Source organism: Strigops habroptila, chromosome 21 (genome assembly GCF_004027225.2).
Source record: "Strigops habroptila isolate Jane chromosome 21, bStrHab1.2.pri, whole genome shotgun sequence".
Classification (NCBI taxonomy): Eukaryota; Metazoa; Chordata; class Aves; order Psittaciformes; family Psittacidae; genus Strigops; species Strigops habroptila.
In genome coordinates, this window is record NC_044297.2 from 1,952,098 (window position 1) to 1,977,420 (window position 25,323).

Here is a 25,323-nt window from a genome sequence, read left to right on the forward strand (position 1 = left end):
AACACAACCTGAGAGCTTCAGGAATAAATAGAATAGTCACTTGAGTGTTGTTATTCTTTGGCAATAGTCACATTTTGCACAATCTCTCTCACCTCTTACCATGCCCTGCACAACAACCAGCTCATTCTGTCCAAGGTGAGTGCAGAGCAGTAGGTGTTCTGGTCCTCACCTGCATTCCTGATGGGTTTTGCAACCAAATAGTATATAAAGAGGAGGTGGAGGATTAGAGGGAATTGCTGGAATACTGCAGAAAGGATCCTTGCTCAAACACTGCCCTTCTTTAAAGACTTAGTACAGGTTTCTCCTAAACTGACTCTCAGTTCTGTGTCCACCTATCTCCATCCGTGGCAATAGTGTAGGACTCACAGCAGTTTGCCAGCTGTACAATTTTTGGATCAGAATGCAGTGGTTGTGTTTGGTAGCTCAAGAACAACACCAGGTACTTAATCATGGATTTCCTGAGCTGGGAAACATCAGCTCCACCAGAAAAAACTCAATTTGGGTGACATGTGCTCAGTGGAACCGTGTGGTTGCTCAGGCTTTGAGAGATAACTGACAAAGAAAGAGCAATCCTGCTCCATTTCCCACAGCCTCGGAGAAGTGAGTGAAACAGGAGCACAGGAGAAACTTAAAATGATAAAACAGGGCAGATTCAATCAGGAAACCCTCAGTAAATGTGACTGATTATAAAGCAGCTTGAATCCTCTCCCAGCAGAGCTACGCAGAAGCTTTCATTTGAACTTTTACTCATATTTTCCTCTCAACTTAAAGTCCCTGCTAATGTTACACTTGCAGGCTGAATTCAAAAGCACATCCAGAGCCTTGCAAGCCAACTGGGAAGGGGCCCAGTAAGGCGGGTGCTGCTCTGCTGCCCTCTCCCACTGTGGCTGTTCAGTTAAACACTGCTTCATGTTGGTACTCACGGGGCCTGTGGTGACACTGATGCTGCAGCCGCGTTCCAGTGTGTCGGCGCACGCGGTCCCTGACCCTTGTGTCTTCTAGGGAAGGACAAGAAGGGAAGTTGCAACCTGTCTCGTGTGGACAGCACCACCTGCCTTTTCCCTGTGGAGGAGAAAGCTGTGGAGTACTACTTTGCTTCTGATGCTAGGTAATGTGTTGTGGAACCTTTTAGCGTATATAAAAATACCCTGCTTAAAGCTGAGGCCTTGAGCAGGAGATGGGGTGGCTGTGGTTTTGTTATGGATAATGTATATGAAGTAACGGGGCTGTTACTTCACAAACATGAACCAGTTACCACAGTCCTGAGAGAGACAGAGGAGGATTAGATGAGAGTTTCTGTTAAAGGAATGAACACTCACTGTGGAATAGTGTTACCCTTCTTCAAGCACATCTTTTGATAACATTTCTGAGGTGAGTGAGAGGAAACCTGAGAGAGCACTGACTGAATTAACAGCCCAGATGCGAATTGTCAGGAGAATTGTGCTGATTCCCCAGGGATCTCTTCATGTGTGCAATTCCTTTAGCATCAAAGGTGGCTTATTTTAATCCCAGCGGAGAGAGGGAAGCCTAACTGAGCAGCCTTTACCAGAGCTTTTGGGTTTCTCTGTACTGGGGACATGAGTGCTTGTTCATGAAATATAAAAGCACTGCCATGGGTGATTTCTGCACCTCTTCTCAGAGCATTTTGGAGGGTCTTAGGGCACACTCATGGGTTCTGATTTTAAAGAGCTTTTCAGTGGCTTGCCCAAGGTCAGAGCAAAAGTTCCTAAACCAGGGAGCTGATGTGTTTCAGAGCAGCTTGCCTTCATCAGCTGTGAGAGAGCACAGCCTAAAACCTGGCTGAAGATTTTAAACCCCACTGGTCATTCCAATATTGACATTCCCCAAGTGAACTGCGGGCAGGGAAAGGTGTTTGATAGTACCTCATCCTTGGAGTGCTTCTATACTGATCTCTGAGGATGTTAAGAGGTGGCTGAGCTGTCCCCAGTTTTATGGATGGGGACAGTGAGGTGCGAGGCAGGGACAGTGACTTCTCACCGCAAAAGGCAAGAAAGGAACCTGTGCCTGCAGTCGAGCCCTGTGTGCTAGGGCAAGTTCCTGTCTGCTTGCTACCTCCTAACAGTCAGAGCCCAGTGCTGCACATGCTGCTTTGTCTGAGGAATTCCTAGTTTCTTCTTAAAGCAGAATAATGAGTTAGGTGGAAAAAATCCAGTTACACTGGCAGTGTGAAAATGTACTTTACAGAACCCGCCTTCTTTTAACAGAAATTCCATTGACGTGAGCAACTTTCTTGCCTTAAAAGCTGTATGTTGGATTATAAATGGGGCTGTAGCCCCCATCTGTCTGTGAGAAACAGTGTCTTATGGCAAATGGTGTGTGCTTTTGCAGTGCTGTCATTGAGCATACCAACAGAGTGATTTTCCTGGAGGATGATGATGTAGCTGCTGTGGTTGACGGCCGTCTTTCCATCCACCGCATTAAGCGCACGGCGGGCGACCACCCTGGACGGGCTGTCCAAACCCTGCAGATGGAGCTTCAGCAGATTATGAAGGGTAAAGTCCTTTGGCTGTCGCCTGTGGAGATGCACAGGTCCTCCCTGGAGTCACAGAATGAGTCAGGTTGGAAAAGGCCTCTGGAGATCCCCTGCACGAGTCCGTGGTTTAAAAGCAGGGCCAAGTAGGTCAGAGTGTTAACGGCACTTGTTTAAATCGGGTTTGGGGTATTGCCAAGGACAGAAATCTCCCAGCCTGCTGAGCCCATGTTCCAGTGCTTTATTGCCCTCCTGGTGAACAAAGTTCACTTCATCTGGGACTTCCCTCTATTGCATCTACTGGGGCCTGGTCTTGAACACTTCCAACAATAGGGTAGTTCTTGAAGCCAGAATCTGTCATTAATACGATGAGAGAAAGGGTCAGCTTTGATGACTACACTGGTAATTGAGATTTAGGGCTCACCTTATGTAGAGCAGATGAAAACTGAAGCACAGATTGCTGTGTTTATTTCATATACCAAAGTAAGGGGAAAACAATACATTTCTTTGACTTCATTAAGAATCAGCAGTCTATGCCATGGCAGGGGGTTGGAGCTAGATGATCTTTAAGGTCACTTCCAAGTCAAACCATTCTGTGATTCTAGCTGCTAACACCATAAAGAGGAGAATTGTGGGGCAGGGAGCATTGCCTCCTGCTTGGAGGCATCCATTTTTCCAATATGGATCCCTAGCAGGCTTGCCATTCCAGATCTGACCCTTGGCTGACACATTCTAGTAACTTCAGTCTAGCTTTCACAGTGAGCTGATGCTTTGGAAGAACAAGAAGCATCAGCTTAATAGTTCCTGACTGGTCACTGGCCTGATAGTGACTCTGGTTCAAGGTTTTCCCTATGTACACAGAAAAAATGTAAATTACTAGGAGATTTTGTTTGTTTCTTTCTTTTATAGGTAACTTCAGCTCATTCATGCAGAAGGAAATATTTGAACAGCCAGAATCTGTCGTTAATACGATGAGAGGAAGGGTCAACTTTGATGACTACACTGGTAATTGAGATTTATGGCTCAGTATCCAGTAGTTACTCACAGCAGTTGGAGAGGAGGAAGTGGGTGATGACATGGGAGATTAAAACATGCTGGTGTAAGACGATGTGCCTGTCTCACAGGGAGTGCTTCCAGAATTACACGTGCTGGTGGCAAGATCACTTTTGGGGATGGTTTTTGCCAAGTGGTTGATGGGGATGGTGACATGCTGTGTGTCAGCACTGGTGAGCTTGGGAATTTCTGCTACCTGGCCACTCTTAACTGTCTTTCTGAATCTTGCTTACAGTAAATCTTGGTGGGTTGAAGGATCACATCAAGGAGATTCAGAGGTGTCGTCGTTTAATCCTCATTGCCTGTGGGACGAGCTACCATGCTGGGGTTGCGGTGAGTGGCCAGTCCTGAGCTGCAGCTGGAATTGAGCCACGGGCAGAGTGTTGTGTGTGTCAAGCAGGTTAAGAATTGATTCATCAGGGACTGTAGTGATAGGACAAGGGGTGATGGGTTCAAACTGAAACAGGGGAAGTTCAGGTTGGATATAAGGAAGAAGTTTTTCCCTGTGAGGATGTGAGGCACTGCCCAGGCTGCCCAAAAAAGGGATAAATGCTCCATCCCTGGCAGTGTTCAAGGCCAGGTTGGACAGAGCCTTGGGCGACATGGTATAGTGTGAGGTGTCCCTGTCTGTGGCAGGGGATTGGAACTGGATAATCTTAAGGTTCTTTCCAACCCAAACCATTCTATGATTCAGGTTAATATTGAGCAAGTGCACACTGATGAGTGGAGACCCTTTTGAAAGCTGCATACACCAGGCTTTCAGCTCCCTAGCAACAGCAGCAGAAAATAAAAGCTGAAGAACTTACTTATGAAAATGTTGCCTAGGACTTTATTGCTATGGAAGGCTTTAAAAACCCAAACCTGCTCTGTCGCAGGAGACACTTGGCAGGGGAGGAGACAAACAAGAGCAGGCTGCAAATGCTGCAGCAGGGGAGGATTTCCTCCTCTGCTATTTACAGAGACAGCGATGGTGCCTGCTCAGAGACATCTCTGTGCTTGCCCAACTCAGAGAAGAGGTTTCACTTTGTACCAGACAGAAGCAATTCTGGCTGTGTCTACCACCAGTGTGGGATTTGACCTCATGGTTGGTTAGAACACGATGGCTGTAGATGGAGCCTTTCCAGACTGTAGCTTGGCAGCCCGTAATACTACAATTAAAAGTACTCTGCAGCTTCACAGAGGAATCCTTGAGCTTCTCTCAGAAGTGCTGCAAAACACAGTGATGTTCATGGGTTTACAAGGACCAGAAAAGAACCTTTTTGTTCAGCTTGGCCAGCCCTGTAAGACAATGTTAACAGTGATCCATCAACTAGCCAGAACAAGTGTCTGGCTTGGCCTGGGCACAGCTGGTGGTTTCGGAGTTCTTCAGCAATACCAGTCATAGTCTGATAGAAGGACACCCCCTATTTTATAATATATAGGTAGTAGTAGGTAAGTGAGACTTATTTAAGACCAAGCTATGTGTGAGGGAGGAGTTGGCCTCACAGGCTCTGTGTGGTGCCAGGAGCAGGGTCACTTTGCACAGGGGTGGTTGTGTGGCTTGCCTGTGGGTATACTGAGTAATTAAAATACAACTTAGCACTCGTTTTCACAGGCTATTTTGATAGTAATATTTTCCAGTGTGTGGCAACTAGAAGGCTTTTTTTTTGTGCTCAAAACACTTGGTATTTTTTAAACATGATGTAATATGTCACTTTCTTACATCTCCTTTTACCAGACCCGCCAGGTTCTGGAAGAACTGACTGAATTACCTGTTATGGTGGAACTGGCCAGTGACTTCTTGGACAGAAACACCCCTGTCTTCAGAGATGATGTTTGCTTTTTCCTCAGCCAGTCAGGTAGGGTCTCACTTGACCCCCCCCACTGCCTCCCCTCTTCCCTGTAAATATGAACTTGGGAGGGAAAAGGTTTTAGGGCCAAATTCCTGTGCCTGCCTGTATGATTGCACATGGTATGTGTGTGAGAAGAGATTGGCACACATGTACTAGAGACAGGGAGGAAACAGAGTGGTTCTCCTCTCATCCCTCTGCATGCTGGGGCAGGATTTTGTTTAGCTGAGTCCTACATATGGTAACAGTAGTTTTGTTTCCTTTCTCTGTGAGGAGATATTCCATCAATCACCAGACTACAAAAATTCTACTGAGCTCTGGTAAAGGCATCTCAATGGTGTCTTTTCAATAGCTGTAGTTCCCTAGTTAAAGTGCTACCAAATGCTGAGCCATGGGGTGGATTGGATCCATGAAAGAAATGAAATACCCACACGTATCAAAAAATACAACCTTGGAACAGAATATGAGATAAAGACACACTTAAGCATTAAAAAGTGATGTGTATCATATTCAGAATATTTTCAAGGACAACTGCAATACAAAACTCCAGTATTGTTTTTCCTCTTAGTTGCATTTACCATTATAGATGTTCATAACTGATCCTTGGATACCAAAATTAGTCCTTACTTATTCTCGATAGGTTAAAATACTATTTTGGTAGCAATTTTTCGTTCTTGGTACCCAGTAATTCAGAACATCCCCTCTTTGTGGGAGGCCTCATGGTAAAGTGTCCCCTGGGTTTCTGAATACACATGTGGATGCTTCTGCTTCCCCTTTGAGACTGTCCTGTCCCAACTGCAGACACACCAGGGATGCACCTTTCCCCCGAGGTGCTGGATGTGGCAAGCTAACAAAGATGTTCCAGGAACCTGAGCTTGGTCATCACGCAATACAAACCCAAAGTAAATACTGAGTTCAAATAACTCCAGTTGCCCCCACCCATAAATCTGTTTTTCTTGCCTTAGATTCCCACCCTGCATGACTTGCTCTCAGTGGTGCAGCACGCCGAGCAGTTCTTATGCAGGGGTGTGCTGAAGGAGAAGTGTACCAAGCTAACCTTGGGTCTCTGTTGTCACCTCAGGCATTCAGGAGTACTCAGAAGAGATGTGTCCTTTTAGGACAAAAGCAAACTGGTAACACCAAATGGAATTCACAGTGGCTTCTATTTCTAGTCCCATCTCTGGAGCTCAGCTCACAACCACCACTGCTGCATCCTCAGCACAAGGATTTCTGCCCCGTCTCCACATCGTGTTCATTTAAATCAACTTTTTCTGCTGCCTTTATATCTAGTTTTTGAATCAACACATTAAGTGAGGTCTGACCTCAGCCTGTGTTTGCATAGTGCAGTTTTGAACAGGGATGATTAGTTTTAGACATAACCTCTTTGATAACAGACTCCACAAGCTCATGTGGTGTTGGTACGCTCTGACAGCCGAAGTTCCATGAGTTCCAGTGGCAGTAAGAGGATGAGAAGGTGGCTGTAACTTAGTGCCACTGCAGCCACTTCAGCTGGGTGATGTCCAGGTATCCCCAGCACATGTTTCCTTCCATCCCATCCTGCCCCAGGTGAATCTTTATTAACCAGGAAAAGGAAGAAAGTTGGTTTTGTTAAAGAAACAATGCTTGGAGACTGCCTTTTTTTGTTGTTTTTTTAATCATAGCAGAATACTGACTTTTACTTACACCAAACACTATTGGGTTTTATATTTTCTAGATTTCACTGTCATCTGCTTAGGGTTAAAGCACAGTGTGTGAGGGCTGAAATAACTACTGACTCCTCTGACTTGCAGGCAAATACAAACCTCTAAGATTCAAGTTGGGAAATCACTGTGGTTTACATCTGCAGTGAGAGCAGTAACTGGTACTGAACCACAGCATTGTCAATACTTGTCTTTCCAGGTGAGACAGCAGATACTCTGATGGGTCTTCGGTACTGCAAAGAAAGAGGAGCCTTAACTGTAGGAATAACCAACACAGTTGGCAGCTCCATATCGCGGGAGACAGACTGTGGTGTCCACATCAATGCAGGACCAGAGATTGGCGTTGCCAGCACCAAGGTAAGTCACAAGTTTACAGACCTCACTGATTAGTGAAACTCCTCCCCAAAGTGTTGACCGTTGATGGGTTTGGGTTGAAGGGAGCTTAAAGCTCATCCAGTTCCAACCCCCTGCTACGGACAGGGACACCTTCCACTAGAGCAGGTTGCTCCAAGCCCCATCCAACCTGGCCTTGAGCACTTCCCTCCTCTTTGCCATCATTTGTTTTAAGGTGCAGACTCAGTTTAAGGTCTAAAGATGAAAAAGGAAATTGAAAGACAAGATTATGGAAACTTTGACCTATCATAGAATCATAGAATCGTAAGGGTTGGAAAGGACCTTAAGATCATCTAGTTCCAACCCCCCTGCCATGGGCAGGGACACCTTGCCCTAAACCATGTGGCTCAAGGCTCTGTCCAACCTGGCCTTGAACACCGCCAGGGATGGAGCATCCACAACCTCCCTGGGCAACCCATTCCAGTGCTTCACCACCCTCACTGTAAAGAACTTCTTCCTTATATCTAATCTAAACTTCCTCTGTTTAAGTTTGAACCCATTACCCCTTGTCCTACCACTACAGTCCCTAAGGAAGAGTCCCTCCCCAGCATCCTTGTAGACCCCCTTCAGATACTGGAAGGCTGCTATGAGGTCACCACGCAGCCTTCTCTTCTCCAGGCTGAACAGCCCCAACTTTCTCAGCCTGTCTTCATATGGGAGGTGCTCCAGCCCTCTTATCATCCTCGTGGCCCTCCTCTGGACTCGCTCCAACAGCTCCATGTCCTTTTTATGTTGAGGACACCAGAACTGTACGCAGTACTCCAAGTGGGGTCTCACAAGAGCAGAGTAGAGGGGCAGGATCACCTCCTTCGACCTGCTGGCCACGCTTCCTTTGATGCAGCCCAGGATACGGTTGGCTTTCTGGGCTGCAAGCGCACACTGCCGGCTCATGTTAAGCTTCTCGTCAACCAACACCCCCAAGTCCTTTTCTGCAGGGCTGCTCTGAATCTCTTCTCTGCCCAGCCTGTAGCAGTGCCTGGGGTTGCCCCGACCCAGATGTAGGACCTTGCACTTGCCTTGGTTAAACTTCATAAGGTTGGCATCGGCCCACCTCACAAGCGTGTCAAGGTCCCTCTGGATGGCATCCCTTCCCTCCAGCGTATCAACTGACCTCATGTAAGTGCCCATAATGGCACTGCTTTGCTAAAGGAAGTGTGAAACTGAAACTATACTTTTTGTACTGGGGGAATGGTGTTTTACCAGTATGTATGTCCACCCAATGGAATTATTGTGTGGTTGATGCATCTGCTACACATGATACAGTATAAAATAACTTGCTTTGCTGCATTTCATTTTGTTGAAGTGCTGCTGCATGGTGAAATCTGCTTTGGTTTAGTTATATTTAGAGGCGAGATGATGTCAATCTGTTACATAAATGCAGCCAAAAACCACATTTGAGTTTAATAGTTCATTGGGGAATTTGATCATGGAAACTTCATCAGTCTCTTACAAGAAACTCTCGAACGAGTTGTTTGTCCCTGGCTTGTCTCATGCAGCCAACGTTGCAGTATGGAGATAAGGGGAAATGGCATTTTCTCTCTGGTGATGTGGGGAGTTACCATCGTTGTGCCTATGTGAAACATGAACTTGAACAGATTCTGCCCTAAGCTTCTCCAGAACTTCATTTTGAGAAAACATTATAAACAAGCCAAGTGACTGTTGTTAGTGACTGTTTGGTGCCATTTGCTTCCGTAACCTTCAACTGCACCAGAACAAAGTAGTCACATTCCCTGTCAGGCTCTGCTATAGTCAGCACAACTGAAGCTCTTCTAGATTCCTTCAGAGCTATTTAAATCTCCCCCAGTACAGCAACATGAAAGTTTGTTTGATCATTGTTTAGAAGGGGAAAGACATACTACAAACCTTATTTCTAAGCAACTTCAATCCCAGGCTGGCATCACAGCCCATTTCAGAACATTTGTCTTGTAAGGCCTTCAGAGCCTTTGCAGTAGCTGTGTGATGCTGTGCCTCTGGTTTGGTGAATACCATTGCCTCAACTTGAGCACTGATTTCACTTGCCTGTGCAGCTGCTTATCCCCCAAAATTGGCGGCACCACTCACTAAAGAAGAGGGGTGGGAAATGATGTTTTGAGCTGCCTTTGTGTTCCTGAAATGGGGTCCAAAAACCTTCCAGCCAGCTGTGCTGTTGGTGCTGGCTGGATGTTAGTGTTGGGCTTCACTGTACATCTCCAGTCCATGGCTCTGCCCGTGTCAGCATTTACTCGCAGCAAAGAAGGACACAAGTCAGGTCACAAAATAGAATTTGATAGGAATCTTAGAAATATGCCATTTTGCTCGATGTATCTTCATGTCTTGGAGTATAAGGAGATGGTGCCATTTCATGCCTCCATTTAAGATTTGCTTCAGTGACATTTGCCCTGTGAATTTCATATTCATCTTGGCTACTTAATTGGACTGAAAGCTGCCTTTTGGTACCATGGTAAGGTTAAAGCCAACAGCTAGTCTAAGGATTTCACACAGCAGGTGACAACCATTGGGTTACTGTTGTAGTGACGTGTTTGCTCTCTCTCTCCTCCCCTTACTAGGCCTACACCAGCCAGTTTGTCTCCTTGGTGATGTTTGCTCTGATGATGTGTGATGACAGAATCTCCATGCAGGAGAGGCGCAAGGAAATCATGCGTGGGCTAAAGGGACTGCCAGGTAGGAAACTGCTGCACTGACTTTGTCTCACCAAGTGAAACTCAGCAGCACAGCACAGCAACACCTGAACCTTGCTTTGAAAGACCAAGGGGAAAAGATGAGTGCAAGGTGGCCATTAGCAATAACTTTGGCTACTGTGTTCTCTCTGATGTCTTGAGACCACTAAATCGGACTATTAAAACACTGAGTCCAGTCTTTATGCAAGTCACTGCTCTCTGTGTATGAAGAATAAAGAGTATGTGTAGCATGAGAGGCACAGGCACATAAACATGCACAACTAATTCCTCTCTTTCCTGCTAGATTTAATTAAAGAAGTGCTGAGCATGGATGATGAGATCCAGAAGCTGGCCACGGAGCTATACCATCAGAAGTCAGTTCTCATCATGGGACGTGGCTACCATTATGCTACATGTCTTGAGGGAGCTTTGGTGAGAGATTTCTTTCTTTAAAGCTGGTTCAAACACACTTAGCTATGGACTTCAGATTTCCATGCAGGAAACTACATGTGGCTACAAGTTGTTTTAAAGCAGCCAACAGCTACAGCATGTTGGCTGACCCAGGGAGCCAAACAGCTAAAACACAGTGTATCGCTGCTGAGACCCCAGTCAGGGAACAGCCACAGGCTACACTGGGTTGAAAGGTGCATTTTCCACATTCACACTGGGAATGCTTTACTGGGACAGTCTGGGCAGCCAGATAAAACCACCCTATGAACTGCTGGGGTGGCATTTCCAGCAATGCTCAGTATCCAAAACCGAGCATGTACTTTCTGTACCCAATTACTGTTATTGCAGTTTGACTTTGGAGGAGATTGCTGTTGTGCTGTCACCCGCTGACATGCAAACACATCCTCTTTGTTTTTGCTTGCCCAGTTCAAGACTGTGATGATCACTTGTCAAAATCATAAGGCCTGTGGTGGGTTTGGTGCTAGAACTGAAGTGTGGATGGCCTGAGAGCAGCTCAGCCCAGATGCACTGCTCTGATCGGGGCTTTCAGGCTCCCTTGTCGACGTACTGGATTTAGGGAGAGCCAGAACATGTTTTTTACCGTGATACAAAGAAAGTGGAAGAAACCACAGAGATAGTTAAAAACAAAATCACAAGTTTGTCCAAAGGTTTGTGAATTATTTATTTCCCCCTCTAGAAAATCAAAGAAATCACCTACATGCACTCTGAAGGGATCCTGGCGGGTGAGCTGAAGCACGGCCCTCTCGCGCTGGTGGACAAACTCATGCCTGTTATCATGATCATCATGAGAGATCACACGTATGCAAAGTGCCAGAATGCTCTGCAGCAGGTCATTGCACGGCAAGTGAGTACCTGCACAAGTTCACAGGACACCAAAACCGGTGCTTTTAATATAAAAGCAGTTTACAGAGCACCCAAGCTATTTACCTTAGTAGCACCAACTGAAATGGGAGCTCAGTAGATGCTCCGGGCATTTCAAGGGCAGATTTTGCAGCAGAAGCCTCATGTAGTTTGTTTACCCCTTAAAACACGCTACAGGGATGCCCATGGGTTGCTAAGCTGTTTTGTTCTAAATTGAGTTCTTGCCACTGGTGCTTTGAACAGAGGTAAGAACCTTCCAGCCCTGTTTTTCTTCAACATTTCCCTTTGTTGCAGGGGCGACCTGTTGTGATTTGTGATAAGGAAGACATCGAGACCATTAAGAACAACAAAAGAACAATCAAAGTTCCCCATTCAGTGGACTGTCTGCAGGGAATCCTGAGTGTTATCCCCCTTCAGCTCCTGGCTTTCCACCTTGCAGTTCTCAGAGGATATGATGTAAGTACAGCATTCCTTCCCTTCTGCGCTTGTGTTTGCTGTGTGCAGATCTGGAGGAGATGTGCTGGGGGATGTTGGAAGTCTGGGGGGGTGTCTGTATAACTGCTTGAGCTGTGGGAATGGCCAGGTTACATGGAGCTGGCGTTACAAACAGAACTGGAAGGTTCTCTTATGCCCTGGGCTGAGTTTGTGCACTTTGGGTTTGGACCCGTGGCTGTTCTCTGGTGCGAGCACACAGTTTCTGGAGGGCTGCAGGAAGCTGAAAGGAAGGTGACAGCGCACAGGAGGATGTGTGACAGAGTCTGGTTGTGTCAGGGATTTGATCTTAATACAGGCACTGGCCTTTACCTTTTATCTCAGTGACCTTTTATCATGTGAGCACTGTAAAACGTCAAGTAAAGGGACTCACTGCTTAGCTCTCAACAGAGGAGTCGTGACAATGAGGTTTATGGACTTTTTCTGCACAGATTGTCCTAAACATGAAAATATGTTCAAATCTTCTATTTAAACACACAAAACCATTCCACACGTTACAGTTATACCCAAACAGAAAGTGTGTGAATACTCACGAGCGTGTTCTTTCTCCTCCCTCTCTGCAGGTTGATTTTCCAAGAAATCTGGCCAAGTCCGTAACTGTAGAGTGAAAGATCATCTGAATCATAGGGGCAAAGGGGGATTAAATGAAAGACTTTTTTTTGGTACCAAAATAACTTGATTTTAAAGTCCCCTAGGTAAATCTTATTTTGGTAAATCATTGTTTGTGTATAAGATCACCATAATTCCATTACATTAGTGATTGTCAGATTGATTCCACGTGCTATGTCAATAGCTTTGGGGTTTTTTGAACAATAGACTTCCATGAAAGATGTTCAGTGGTTTTCTTTAAAGATGACTGAGTCTTCTAGGGAAGGGGCCTCCACTTTACAACAATGTGATTGTTTCTTATCCACTGTGGCTCACTCCAGTTGTTGATGGAACCATGGAACACCATGGAACATGTTACCTGTCGTGCTCTCAGGCAGTGAAGCAGGATACCAGAGTATCCAACGGGAACAAGAGCTGCTACTGGTCGTGCTTGTGCAGATAGTTTAACAGGTAGCATTGGGGGTAAATTTCTGCCTCGTGTACAAAAGGGAATTCAACTGACCTGTCAGCCTTCTAAAGTTCATGTGCTAAGAAAGCAGTGTGGCTTCAGCAGGATTTTACCTGTGCCAAATACTTTGCCAGTGACAATCGTGTGGACTCGGTGGGCCACAACACAGTGTAACACCAGTGTAGACCTGTAGTTGTGCCCGTGAAGACAGTGGAACTCATGCCTTCAAGTATAAATGGAAGCTGTGGCCGACTTGGTGTGGAGGCTCCAAGTGGGAGAAGGAGGAAAACCAGCAGTGCTCAGTCTGTGCTGGTGTCTCGTTGCTGTTGGTTTGGGCTTTTTTGAATACAAGTCTGTCTGTATTGAGGATTCCCCCTCTTGAACTGAGCACTGTGGCTCTATAACACGTCCTGAGGAACCAGCCTTGTGCTGCTGCAGGTCACTGAGTAGTCAGAATGTGTAGAAGAGAGTTTCTACCTTGTATCTACAGAAGAGAGGGCACTAGAGTCCCCCTCCTGAGGCTCGCTGCCTTAGCCACAGTCCTGTAATGAAAACACAGGTTCTGGGGTGATCAGGAGCAGGTTTTATGTGACTTGTGTCAAATTCAGCTGGTTTAAAATTGGAATGGCTAGAAAAGGCTCTACAGACACAACAGAAATACATACCTTGGTAATAGTTTTATAACAAGCTTGCAGAGAATCGGCAATGACACACAAAATCTACCTTCAGGACTTAATACAGACTTTTTCAAAGCCATTAAAGGGCAGTTAGCCATGTAGTTCCCCTAATGCAAAAAGGTGAATTTCCTACCAGCTTGATGGGTTCTGAATTGGCTTTACACACACCCCATAGAAAGCAAAACCCCCTACAGGGTGTGAAGCGACACTTGCCACGTGCTGGTGAACGTTCCCCATCACTCACTGCCCCTGAGGAATGGCTCTAACACTGCCACTGCCCCTTAAAAGCTGGTTCTCCCTGCACAGGGGACCACTGTGTCTGTAGCAATTCTGGTTTATGTAAAAACCACAGCAACTATTGAGCTTCAGTTCGGTGTCAGCTCAAGGCTTAGTTTTATTCTGAGTATGAGATGCTGGAACCAGCTTCTCAACCAATCTATGTATGTTTATTAATACACAGAATTCAGGCTGTTCATCTCCAAACACACTGTGCTGCCAGTGTCTGTTTAAGAACAAAGTAGTAAATACTGCATTTTATTTGTACACTGACTATGCCAGTTACATGCCTCTGCTTAAACATGACCAGTGACTTCCCTGCTTCAGCTGGAGAAGATGCTTGTCCTTAAGGAAAAGCCAGCTCGTGTCCAGTGCTAACAAAGTGAAGACAGTTCCTCTTCCTCCTCCTCTCATTCAGCTTGTGTAAGAGAAACTGTGCAGACCTGTTGAGCAGAGGGCTGGAACAGGCAGTTTCCCCCCAGCACAAGGACTTGCAGTGTCACATCCTCTGTTCTCATTAGGAAGGGGTCTCATGTGAAAGAACCCTGCAAAAGGAATTATTTAAAGCCCTTTTCCTCCTATTCCACTCAGAAGAAAAGCAGCCAGCTTTGCTTTTCTCAAGCCTTGTACGGGTGACTGTCCACTGGTTTCCCAAGTCTCCTCACAACCAGGATGGTTGATATCCCTGTTACAATACAAGTTGCTGTTCAGTAGTTGGATAATTCAGGCTGTTAAATATTTATGAGTAAGTTGTACACAAAGAGGACCAAAGAGCAGGAGTCTGAGTTAGACATGTCCGACCCTCACGTCGGGTGTAACTGTACAGATAGTGCTGAGCTATTTGCTTTTCTGCTGGGATAGATAAACCCTTATTCTTTGTAATTTAAGACATTAAAACTCATGACAGATTCCTCACTGTCAGAAGGAAGGTAGCATTCACCCTCTGCATCCTCCCGGTCGCCACCACACTGCCTGAAGCGCATAAACCCGCCTGCCAGGACAGAGGTTTACTCGCTACTTGCAACTCTTGTAAGGCTGTTGTAAGGTTAAATAGCAAAGAATGTCACGGAGCACACTTGCTATGAAGAATTCCTCTGCTGAGCGTGGTAGGGCATGGTTCAGCATCTCACTGCTGGTGGTTGCCATGGCTGTGAGGTGCAAGTGTATAGAGGACTCCCTTTGGCTTCCCTTTACCTCATCTCGTCTTGGTGTGATGCATTTTGATGAACAGATGATGTTTCTCTTTTCCTTAGGCAACTTTTAGGATGTCTCGTGGTATTTATTAACAGCTAGGCAGTCTTCTGCTCTCCAGAATGAATGTTTTGCTTACTGAGCCAGTAAAAATTCCCTCCTTCCTAACTGAAGTGTTTAAAAGTTCAATAGCCCTGTCACTAAAATTGAGCCACAGGTAAACACAGATAAAGGCCTTTGCATTTGGAACAGCAGCTGCCTCTTACTGAGTACTTTTGACAATTTATCTCTATTTAAGTAGCTCTTTTCCTCATCTACATCAACAGAAGCCTAAAGAGAAGCACATGCCTGTAGGTCTTAAGGGGTTTTAATCACCAAAGACCAGAGAACCTTCATCTCTGCATGTGTTGTTTCTGCCCAACAGACCTCAAACCAAGTCCACACTGCTCTAAGGCTATTCCACACCAATAGAAAATTAAGTTGTACATGGAATAGCCTCTGTCAGGGAGGTTTTTCCCTCCTGGCTCTACTGAGGAAGGGCTGTAGATAGTTGTATCCTCAATTTGTCGGATGAGTGAGTACTGCCTGTGTGCCTGTTCCTACAGAGAGCCCAAACCAGCCCTTGGGCAGCCGTGTCCCTGTAAGGTGCAGCAGTGACACAGCAAATGCCATCTCCTTTTAGCAGGGTCCGACTTGAAGCTGATTTAGGTACCACTAACACGGGGCTGCTCGTCCAGCCCCAGAGCTGAAAACCCCCAATGGGCAAGTCTCAACCCCTCTGTATGAAAGAGCTTCACACAGACCATTTCCCAGTCAAGCAGGAGGGAGCTCATGGACACAACACATAATGGTGCTTGGTTCGGAGCCTTAAAACTAGCCTAAACACACCAGGTTTGGTTAAGCTGCAGATTGAAGCATCTAAAGGCATAAGGAAGCCCAACACGTGAGTGTGAAATTGGGCTTTTCCCCTTTGGAGCTGCCACGGGCAGCCCTTGACCCCACGAGTAGGTGCCCAGCGTGTGGATGAAGGGAGGGATTGGATTGAGCTCTTGAAGCAGCACATCCGTGTTTAGCTGTGGCTAATTTTAGATCCTACCTGGATGTACCAAACTTGCCTCAAAGCGTGGAGTCCCTCCTCTGCATCAGGAACGGGAAGAAGAAGCAACAAGGAAGTGTTTGTTTTGAATAAAAGGAAAGAAAACTCTTTGCCTTCCATTCAGTTTGTGTCAACAGACATTTGAAGTGGCAAATACCCCCGTTTCTTCCCTCCTAGCTCTCTCTGCCTCTGCTTGTACATAACCCAGCTGGCTTGGTTAGTGGGGACCAGTCTGTACCTTGTTTCCTGTTGTGTGCTGTATGCAGAAGATGTCTTTTCTTTTGTCTGTAGTGTTTTATAAGTTGGGTTTTGTCTTTTTGCTTACTCTTTTTGTATCTCACCCTTTGAATAAAATCAAGTGCCCTACATGAAACAAAGAGAACTGCTGGTCTTCAGTTGAACCCATTCAAGAATAGGAAACCCCCATCGGAGTTAAGGGCAGCATGTACAAAGCAGAACAACCCAAGGCTTGGCTCACCCGTGTCCTGCCTGAGATGCAGACTCTGTTTCCCAACCATGATTATCCACTAACCGAGAAGAAAGCCCCTAAAATGCCCCTAAGGCAGAGCAGTTGGTGTTACCTTCTGCACCTTCACTCTCATTTAACTCCCACTTTCCTAACACTGGGTGAGACAAAATCGCAGCACAGCCAAGAGAATATTCCACATGTTCCACAAGTGTTGGAAGTCCGGGTTTGGAGAAGGAGAAGGGGTTTGGGTGCAGCCAGGTTGCTGTGCTGAGCCAGCAAGTGGAGGATGAGGCCATGGATAGCCCACAGGGACTTGCTCTTCCCACCACCACCTTTCCTATACAACTAAAACACCATGAGGCTCCTCTTTAAGGCTCATTGCCTTGAACCAATGCATGTACCTTTAGTACCACAACAGAATTGGTGCCTACATGGATGTCAGGAGCAAACTGTGCACTTCTGCTTGCTCAGAGCTGCAAAAACCACAGTCACGAGCAAAACCGCATCAAACAGCTCAAAGCTTTAGGCTTTCTTGTCATAGCCACAGGTCCCATCCACTCAGACACTAAAGGAGCAGGGAATATTGTGATGGATCAGCACAGAAAACTGCCTTTGTGCAGAACCTTCCCTAAGTGACACCAGGCACCATCCATGTCCTGCCAGGGAGGGGACAGGGATCCCTGTTCCCTTAATACATTCTAAGTATGAGCCTCCAATGCACAACGGAGCTGTAGCATCACCAGTAACTATGAGACACTGCCGGGGTCTGGTTTGCTCATGTCCCCACTGGGACCACGTGAGCCCACACTCGTGTTTAATCTAAGCTAATAAAGGTGGCAATGAGAAGACAAAGGCAAAGGGAGATGCAGGGTCCTGAGCAAGTTGATCCCGAGCTCTGGCTGCAAGAAAATCATCTCCTTAAGTCCTGATGTGGCTAAAAGTAAGACACGGGGTGAAGGACCTGCAGGCCCTTTGTGCAGGAGCTCCTCAATGCTGCGTTAACCATCTCATTCACTATGACATTTGCAGCTAAATAAGCTCCCAGGAGCAAGGTGAGGTTTGCAGAAGGGCATAAACACTTGGGTTGGATATATTATAACAGATTTGTCTGCTCCTGGGTGCCTTTAGAGCAGCCTCCTTAGACACCCATCACACCTTGCACAGCACCGGGGCCTCCAGCACAGCTTCAGCGCAGAGCCTCAGGCTGCTGCTGCTGGTACCCACCGATACAGATTCCTTTCATTTGCCTTTATTTACCTTTTCTGCCATAAAGAAGGGCTCACCCTCGCCTGCAGGAGGACAGGGCACAGCCAGGACCCTGCAATGGGGTTTATTCAACACCTGATTCTCCTCTTGCTCACCCTGGTGAACTGTTTTCCACCCCTGCAGAGCATCCCGGAGCCCTGAACAGTCTCTGTGTGCACAGCAAGAAAAGCCAGTTCTGAGGTCCCTGGATGAGGCTCAGTGAGAAGCAGCAGCCCAAAGGGTCTGCCATGGGGAGTCCTCACCCCAGAGCCCTTTTGGACACAAGCAGCTCACAGCAGCACCTTTGCTGGACATGGGCAGCGCAAGGAAGGGGTGTTTTCCCTATAGAATTAACTCCTATTGAATGAACTGCCTCTACTTGTTACCCAGTGGACACCCCAACCTGCTGAGCTTGTGGGTCCTGAGCTCCTGGAGCTTCCCAGCCCCACAGCAGCAGCACAGGGCATTCAGAGCAATAAGAAGGATTTAAAGGCCTGAGCTTTAGCTGATGGAATTCTTGGGACACATTAAAACTCCCTGCACAGGGGTGGGAATTCACCCGCTCTTTGCTGAGCAGCTCTTGCATCTATTACACCTATTTGTGGCTCTCCATGTTTCCAGCTTCTTGGCTTGGAAGGTCCAACAAGCAACAGGCTGCAAAGCTCAGCTTCACCTCCCGTCTCTGCCACCTCTACCTGTGTGATCACTGCCCACGATCAGCCCCTGAGCCCTCCTGGCAGAGGACTAACAGCACCCAGGAACCCACATTGCTCTGCACAGCCTAATTTATCACACAGGAGACCATCCTTTCCCAAGAAGGATGCTTTACCCATGCCTTTCCCAAAGCAGCGAGAAGGCAAACCCTTGGGCACTGCTGTAGTGTCAGCATCAGACACATACAGACCACAGAGCTCCATCACCACCATCAGAGGACCTCGGACGCTTGGCTTCAGCTGCAGCTCAGGATTCCTGCACTACTTTCAGCCTGACCCAAGAGCTCCTCTCTGTGCTTAAAAAGAGGCGATTTCTCACTCATTCCCATGCGTTTATCATGGTTGGAATAAACTGCAGGCGTTTAACAACAAAAGGAGAAGAAAAAAGCACATGGACTTGCCAAGATGGTCCACTCGGTGCTGCAGAGGTTACCCAAGCCTAAGAGAACAATCATCAGACCCACAAAGCAGACGTGCCGGGCTCCTTCCCCCCTCCTCGGCTTCATTCTTTATAGTTTAGGTCAAATCAAATCTGTTCCCATGGTCCTTACAAATCCCTATGGAAACGACTTTAAACAAACATGGTGCTGGCCGGGGCTGGGCAGGGGGAGCAGCTTCGCTCCAACACTGGATCCCGACCGCAGCCGTGAGCCCAGACACGCTGGAGACACTCACACCCCAGCACGGCTCCGAGCGCAGGGACAAGGAGGCTCCCGGGGGGTCCCGAGCATCCTGAGGCACCCCTGGACCACAGGCGGGATGGGTGGAAGTGGAGGGTGACCAAAGACCTTGTCAAGCAGAAAATGACCCTGCACAGACAAAGCCCAAACCTCGGCTGTGCCGAAGTGATGCTGCAGCTCCTGCTGAGAGGAGCAGCCAGCAAACTGCATGGGATGCAGTTGGGATGTGGGATGTTGGCACATGGGATCGAGCATCCTCAGCGTGTTTGTGATGACACTGAGCTGTGTGGTGTGGGTGACACGCTGGAGGGAAGGGATGGGATCCAGAGGGACCCGGACAGGCTGGAGAGGTGGGACTGTGCGAACCTCATGGAGCTCAACAAGGCCAAGGGCAAGCATCCGAGTGATGCTGCAGGACGTTCACTTCCCAAAGGAGAAGGAGGCAGAGCCTGGGGGCAGTCGTCTCTCCTCCAGGCACTGCTGCATCCAGGGAAGGACATTGTCCTTCCCCTCCTCACTGAGATTTGGTGGTTGTTCAGTCCCTTGATGCCACTTTGTACAGTGTGAGGTGCCACTGGAAGGAGGACACGGCTCCCGGTGAGCAGCCGAGACCAAGGGAGAGCTCAAACCTGCTCCTAACCCCGGCACAGCTTAAAATCCATCACGTCTGCCCAAGGAGTGTCCTATACCTCAACACTTCACCCTCCTGTTCGTGTCTAAGTGGTCCTGTCGCCAATGCCGACATGGAAAGGCAATGAAGCACCAGCTGAAGCACCAGCTGGTTTGTAGCAGAACAGCAGCCAGATGTGGACAACTGGACATACACTGGTCCCAGCTCCGAGAAGAACTGTTCCTGAGCAGATGTGGGTGGTTGCTGTTAGCACAGGGGGGAAAAAGAACCTCAGCGAGAACCTGGGCTTTAACACTGTGGAAATAGCTCAGAAACAATTCTCCCATCAGCAGGGAAACGAGCTGGGGCAGGATTCACCAGCCTGGGAATGCTGCTGTCTTTGCATTGCTTGTTTCAGTGACTGTGGAAAGCGCTACATAAAGTCCTGTTCCAAAGGGAAATAGCTGCTGTTATGCTATGGCTGGAAAAACAGATGAAGAACTACAGCTGCTCCTCAGCCCATGGAGCCCGAGTGGATGCTGCTTCCCAGGGTGGAAACGGGTAGAAAAGCCCAAAGTGAGGGGTCCTGTGGGACCTACAGCAGCTCCCGACCTCACAGAGGCTGTGGCTGACACTAACAGTGGCCGATCCTGCTTCCTGCCTTCCCCAAGGGAGTTTGGGAGGTCACATCCGAGGCTCATGGTCCATCAGAGCCCCAGAGCAAGGCTGCAGCCAAGACCAGACCAGCTCCAGTGCTGGGCTTGAAGCAACTGCCTCATCTCCAGCGTGTTTTGACAGCAACTGTGTCCTGGCGTTCCCAGAACACAATCTCTGGTCAGGGGCTGGAGCAGCTCCTGTATGGAGCCAGGCTGAGAACATTGGGGCTGTTCAGCCTGGAGAAGAGAAGCTGCGTGGAGACCTCAGAGCAGCTTCCAGTGTCTGAAGGGGGCTACAAGGATGCTGGAGAGGGACCTTCATCAGGGACTGGAGCGATAGGACAAGGGGTGATGGGTTTAAACAGGGGACAGGGAAGATTTAGGTTAGATCTAAGGCAGAAGTTGTTCCCTGTGAGGGTGCTGAGGCGCTGGCACAGGGTGCCCAGAGAAGCTGTGGCTGCCCCATCCCTGGCAGTGTTCAAGGCCAGGTTGGACACAGGGGCTTGGAGCAACCTGCTCTAGTGGAAGGTGTCCCTGCCCGTGGCAGGGGGTTGGAACTGGGTGAGCTTTAAGGTTCCTTCAACCCAACCCAGGCTGGGATTCTGTGATTCACCAACACCCGGCTCCCCCCTGGGGGTGCACACTGATTTGCAAACCTCCACCACATCCTGGAGGTGCTCAGGAGGGACTAACAGAGGGGCAGGAAAGAGAATCAGAGCTGCTACATCACACACCCCTTGAGAGCAAGGATTAATCATGCTGAGTTTTCCCTGTAGTATCCCAGTTACAGCGAGTAATCCCATCAAGCCTGGACCATTCTCCTGCACACACAAAGTTCTCCTTTGCTTAAGCCCAGCACTAACACCACAGAAAGCAGTACCCCTATGTCAGGGCTTTTCACCCCTGTGGCTGACAGGATGGAACCTCCAGCTGCCCGTGGCCATTCCCAGATGCCGGATCCCATTTTGGTGTGGAATTGCAGCCGCAGCTCCTGCTCCACAGGCTGTTCTGTTCTCTTTATGGCCTGTCCTTCTTGCAGGTGGACCGCATTGCTGCCTCCAGAGACTGAGCATCACCTCTGCCCGAGCCACTGCCTCCGAGCACTGCCAGAGCCTCCAGGGGAAGGAGAGGGTGAGCTGCAGCACCCAAGGGTGCCACCTCCTCTGCCCGCACCAAGGGCGGCGCTGAGCATCACTCAGGTCCCATGCTCTGCACAGCACAACGCTGGAGTGTTTTGCACTGAGTAAGGCATAGAACCCCCCCTTAGAGACAGCCCCAGGTTACTCTACTTGCTGGTTGTGTTTTGCACTGCAGATCTTGCTTTGGTTCTAGGCTTTAAACAATAAAAGTCTCCAAAGAGGACCTGAGTTTTAAAGCAAGCGCCAAACCCAGAGCATCCTGCTTCAGAGATGCCCGTTTGGGTTTTCTTGGGTGGATTCTTCCCTTCTTGGCTTCTGCAGCCCAAGAAACAAAGTCAAGGTCATGATTCCCCCCCACTCCCCTTCTGTCCCTGTTCAATGACAGTTTTGAGGGCTTATGTTGCTTTGACTGGAATTCCCAGCCTGCATTTGGCGTGGGGAGGGTGTGTCTTATAGAGCCAGTACACGAAGACTGGAACTTTAGTCCCTGTGATGGTTTTGTGAACAAGAGCCTGGCTGGACAGTCACAGAATCCCAGAATGGTTTGGGTTGGAAAAGACCTTAAGATCATCCAGCTCGAACCCCCTGTCACAGGCAGGGACACCTTCCACTAGAGCAGGTTGCTCCAAGCCCCTGTGTCCAACCTGGCCTTGAACACTGCCAGGGATGGGGCAGCCACAGCTTCTCTGGGCACCCTGTGCCAGCGCCTCAGCACCCTCACAGGGAAGAGCTTCTGCCTCAGAGCTCATCTCAATCTCCCCTCTGGCAGGTTAAAGCCATTCCCCTTGGCCTGTCCCTTCATCCCTTGCCCAAAGCCCCTCTTCAGGTTTCCTGGAGCCCCTTTAGGCACTGGAGCTGCTCTAAGGTCTCCCCTTCAGGAGCCTTCTCTTCTCCAGGCTGCCCCAGCCCAGCTCTCTCAGCCTGGCTCCAGAGCAGAGCTGCTCCAGCCCTCGCAGCAGCTCCGGGGCCTCCTCTGGCCTCGCTCCAGCAGCTCCACGTCCCTCTGGTGCTGTTGCCCCAGAGCTGGATCAGGACTGCAGGGGGGGTCTCCCCAGAGCGCAGCAGAGGGGCAGGATCCCCTCCCTGAGCTGCTGCTCACGCTCTGGGGGTGCAGCCCAGCACATGGGGGGGTTCTGGGCTCAAGCACACACTGAAGCCGGGTCATGGGGAGCTCATCCTCACCCAACACCCCCAAGTCCTTCTGTTCTCCTGCTAAGCCCAGAGTGTTAAAAGCCAAGGGGATCCCTACCTACTGTTCTGCTCATGATCTGTGTTTGTGCCACTGAATCCATGGATTCTCTGGCGGGGCTCCCACGGTTTGTGCCTTCCTTTCTGGTCCCCACTTTCTGGTCTGTTTCTTATTTATTTAATGCTATGTTGTGGGAATGTAGAAATGTGCCACTGTGGATGAGGCCGGTGGCCTGGGTGGTCCAGCCCTTGGCCTCACTGATGTCTGTGTGAGCCAGATGGTTTCAGTAAGAAATCATCCTGAAGAGGTACAAAGCAAAGGGCAAAGCCTACATTTGGATTGCCCCAGCACTGACAGCACCGCCAGACACAAGTCCCTGCTCCTCCTCAGCTCACTGCAATGCAGACACTTGTGCCAGCACCAAGAGTCAGGAGTTGTGTAACTCTGCCCATGTTCAAACTGGAAGAGGAGAGGTTTAGATGAGGCATTAGGCAGAAGTTCTTCCCTAAGAGGGTGGTTGGCACAAAGGACATGGGCACGCTGAGGGACACCAGAGCTGGGGGCAGAGCACAAACCTTGTGTATGTGCAACACCAGCGGTGAGTCCCGAACCATAAATCCCAAAGGAATGTGTGCAAACACCTTGTGAGGCAGCAAACAGCCAAGTTTTGGCTATTAAAAAGAGAAAGCTTTCATTATAACCTGTCATTCAGTCACCTGAGCTCCAGGTTCATTTCTAAAGCAACAAATGCCACCAAGAACTCAGCTCCCTGAGCTTCCCCCTTATAGCCTCCAAATGGGGCTTTTCCCAAGCTCAGGGGATGCTCTGATCCACATGGGGCTGCCCCTTGGGTCACACAGATTGCTGCTGGGGATGGGAAACCATCACCACTCACTGGGTATAAATGGTTTCTCTCGCTGTGGACACATGTATATTTGCACACAGAGAAGGAAGAAAACAGTGGTTCGCTGTCATGTTTTGGGGACAGGCTGTTCAGATACAAGTAACAGCTTCACCAACCACCACCTTTTCCATCCTTGACAGGTCATTTGTCTCCAAATCCTTCTCTGACAACAACAAAACGCTTATTTTACTTTGCCATAAATTCTTTTCACCATTTTCACCAGATCATCTCCAGCAGGCTGGGAATAGCCTGGACCAAGCCATCCACATCCCTGCCCAGGCAGGAATAGAGGGAGAATGACTTCAGGATCCAATCTTTAGAGCTGGGCTATTAAAACCTCCCCAAACCAACCAAAACCTGCCTGATGCTACTGCAGTTACTTCAATCCATTTTTAGCAACTGTGGATCTCTCCAGTTTCCACGTGGAGCAGGCAGCTGCAATTGCAATGAAGCCAACAGTGTCACACACACAGAGACACGAGTCTTACCCCAGAAATAGTAACTACCATAAATCCATCCTGTGTCACATCAAACCCAAAATTCCTAAGTTCTGCCCTGCAGGGTCTTTCCTGGCAATCACTGCATCTGCCCATAGATCCCGTGCTGGCTCCTGGCTGCTGCACTGCATTAGACAGCTAAAAACACCTTCAATCCGTGCCCAGTGTGCTTTCCCCATCTGCTGTTGCTGTAGTTACCAGTGCTGGTGATGCCACTCAGTGTAGGGAGGGTGAGACACTGTAGAAACACAACCTTTCTCTGAGCACACCCTATAAAACCCTCCCAGCAGCTGCTCTGAGCACAGGCAGGACTTGCCCTGGTTTCCCAGGAGAAGAGGTAACCCTGGAATGAGGCTCCAACAGCAGCAGGGGCTATTCCCACACCTGCAAAGGTGGAAGGTTTCCCTACAGAGGCCATAAACAATGGCACGATCGGGTATTACATGGCAATGGTGACAGGCAGACAACCCTTTCTAAAGCCAAGGATGCTCACATTTCACGTATCACCCATGCCCAAAAGCAGACTGAAGGAATGCAGACACACTCTATTCCTGCCTGGCATTACTGTGCCAGAGACTAAGAAATAGAAAGGATACTGACACCACCATTCCCAGTCATCTACCAGCAAGCCCTGCGTGTGCAAAGACCACAGGATCTCACATGCAAGAAGAAATAAGCACTGAGCATCACCTAGTAGCAGCTAAAGCCACACACACACCCAGAGGCCTCACAGGACAGGAAAGATTTTGCATGGGAATGGAAAGCGGAATCCAGAAATCCCCAGCTTGCTCACAAGTGGAGGTTACCTCATCTGCTGAGTTTTCCACTCGCTGTGGTATTTTTGCACGCTGCAGTTTCTCCATCCCTATTAACTCCTCCAGCTCTGGAAGAGGCCCCATGATTTAATGGCTGTGGAGAACTAGATAATTCCCTGCTCAGGCTGCAGCATGGTTGGTTCATGGGATGGCGCAAGTTAT

General features: G+C 48.4%; 1 protein-coding gene across 9 annotated transcripts in view; it reads left to right on the forward strand.

Annotated features, from left to right (window-relative positions):
* GFPT1 (glutamine--fructose-6-phosphate transaminase 1) overlaps positions 1–21,979 on the forward strand; it is a 41,052-nt gene extending 19,073 nt beyond the window's left edge. For 5 of the 9 annotated variants that reach the window (XM_030509889.1, XM_030509888.1, XM_030509886.1 and 2 more), the window contains 11 exons: positions 1,003–1,108; positions 2,350–2,513; positions 3,401–3,496; positions 3,780–3,877; positions 5,262–5,382; positions 7,273–7,430; positions 10,013–10,127; positions 10,428–10,555; positions 11,271–11,438; positions 11,750–11,911; positions 12,511–16,612. In XM_030509889.1, the coding sequence (XP_030365749.1) occupies positions 1,003–1,108; positions 2,350–2,513; positions 3,401–3,496; positions 3,780–3,877; positions 5,262–5,382; positions 7,273–7,430; positions 10,013–10,127; positions 10,428–10,555; positions 11,271–11,438; positions 11,750–11,911; positions 12,511–12,555 (1,361 nt within the window). In that variant the 3' untranslated portion in view covers positions 12,556–16,612. Of the gene's footprint in view, positions 1–1,002; positions 1,109–2,349; positions 2,514–3,400; positions 3,497–3,779; positions 3,878–5,261; positions 5,383–7,272; positions 7,431–10,012; positions 10,128–10,427; positions 10,556–11,270; positions 11,439–11,749; positions 11,912–12,510; positions 16,618–21,656 lie in introns of those variants that run through there. The other 4 variants (XM_030509891.2, XM_030509885.1, XM_030509893.1 and 1 more) reach the window with 2 other exon arrangements.
* Positions 21,980–25,323: the final 3,344 nt, after the last annotated feature.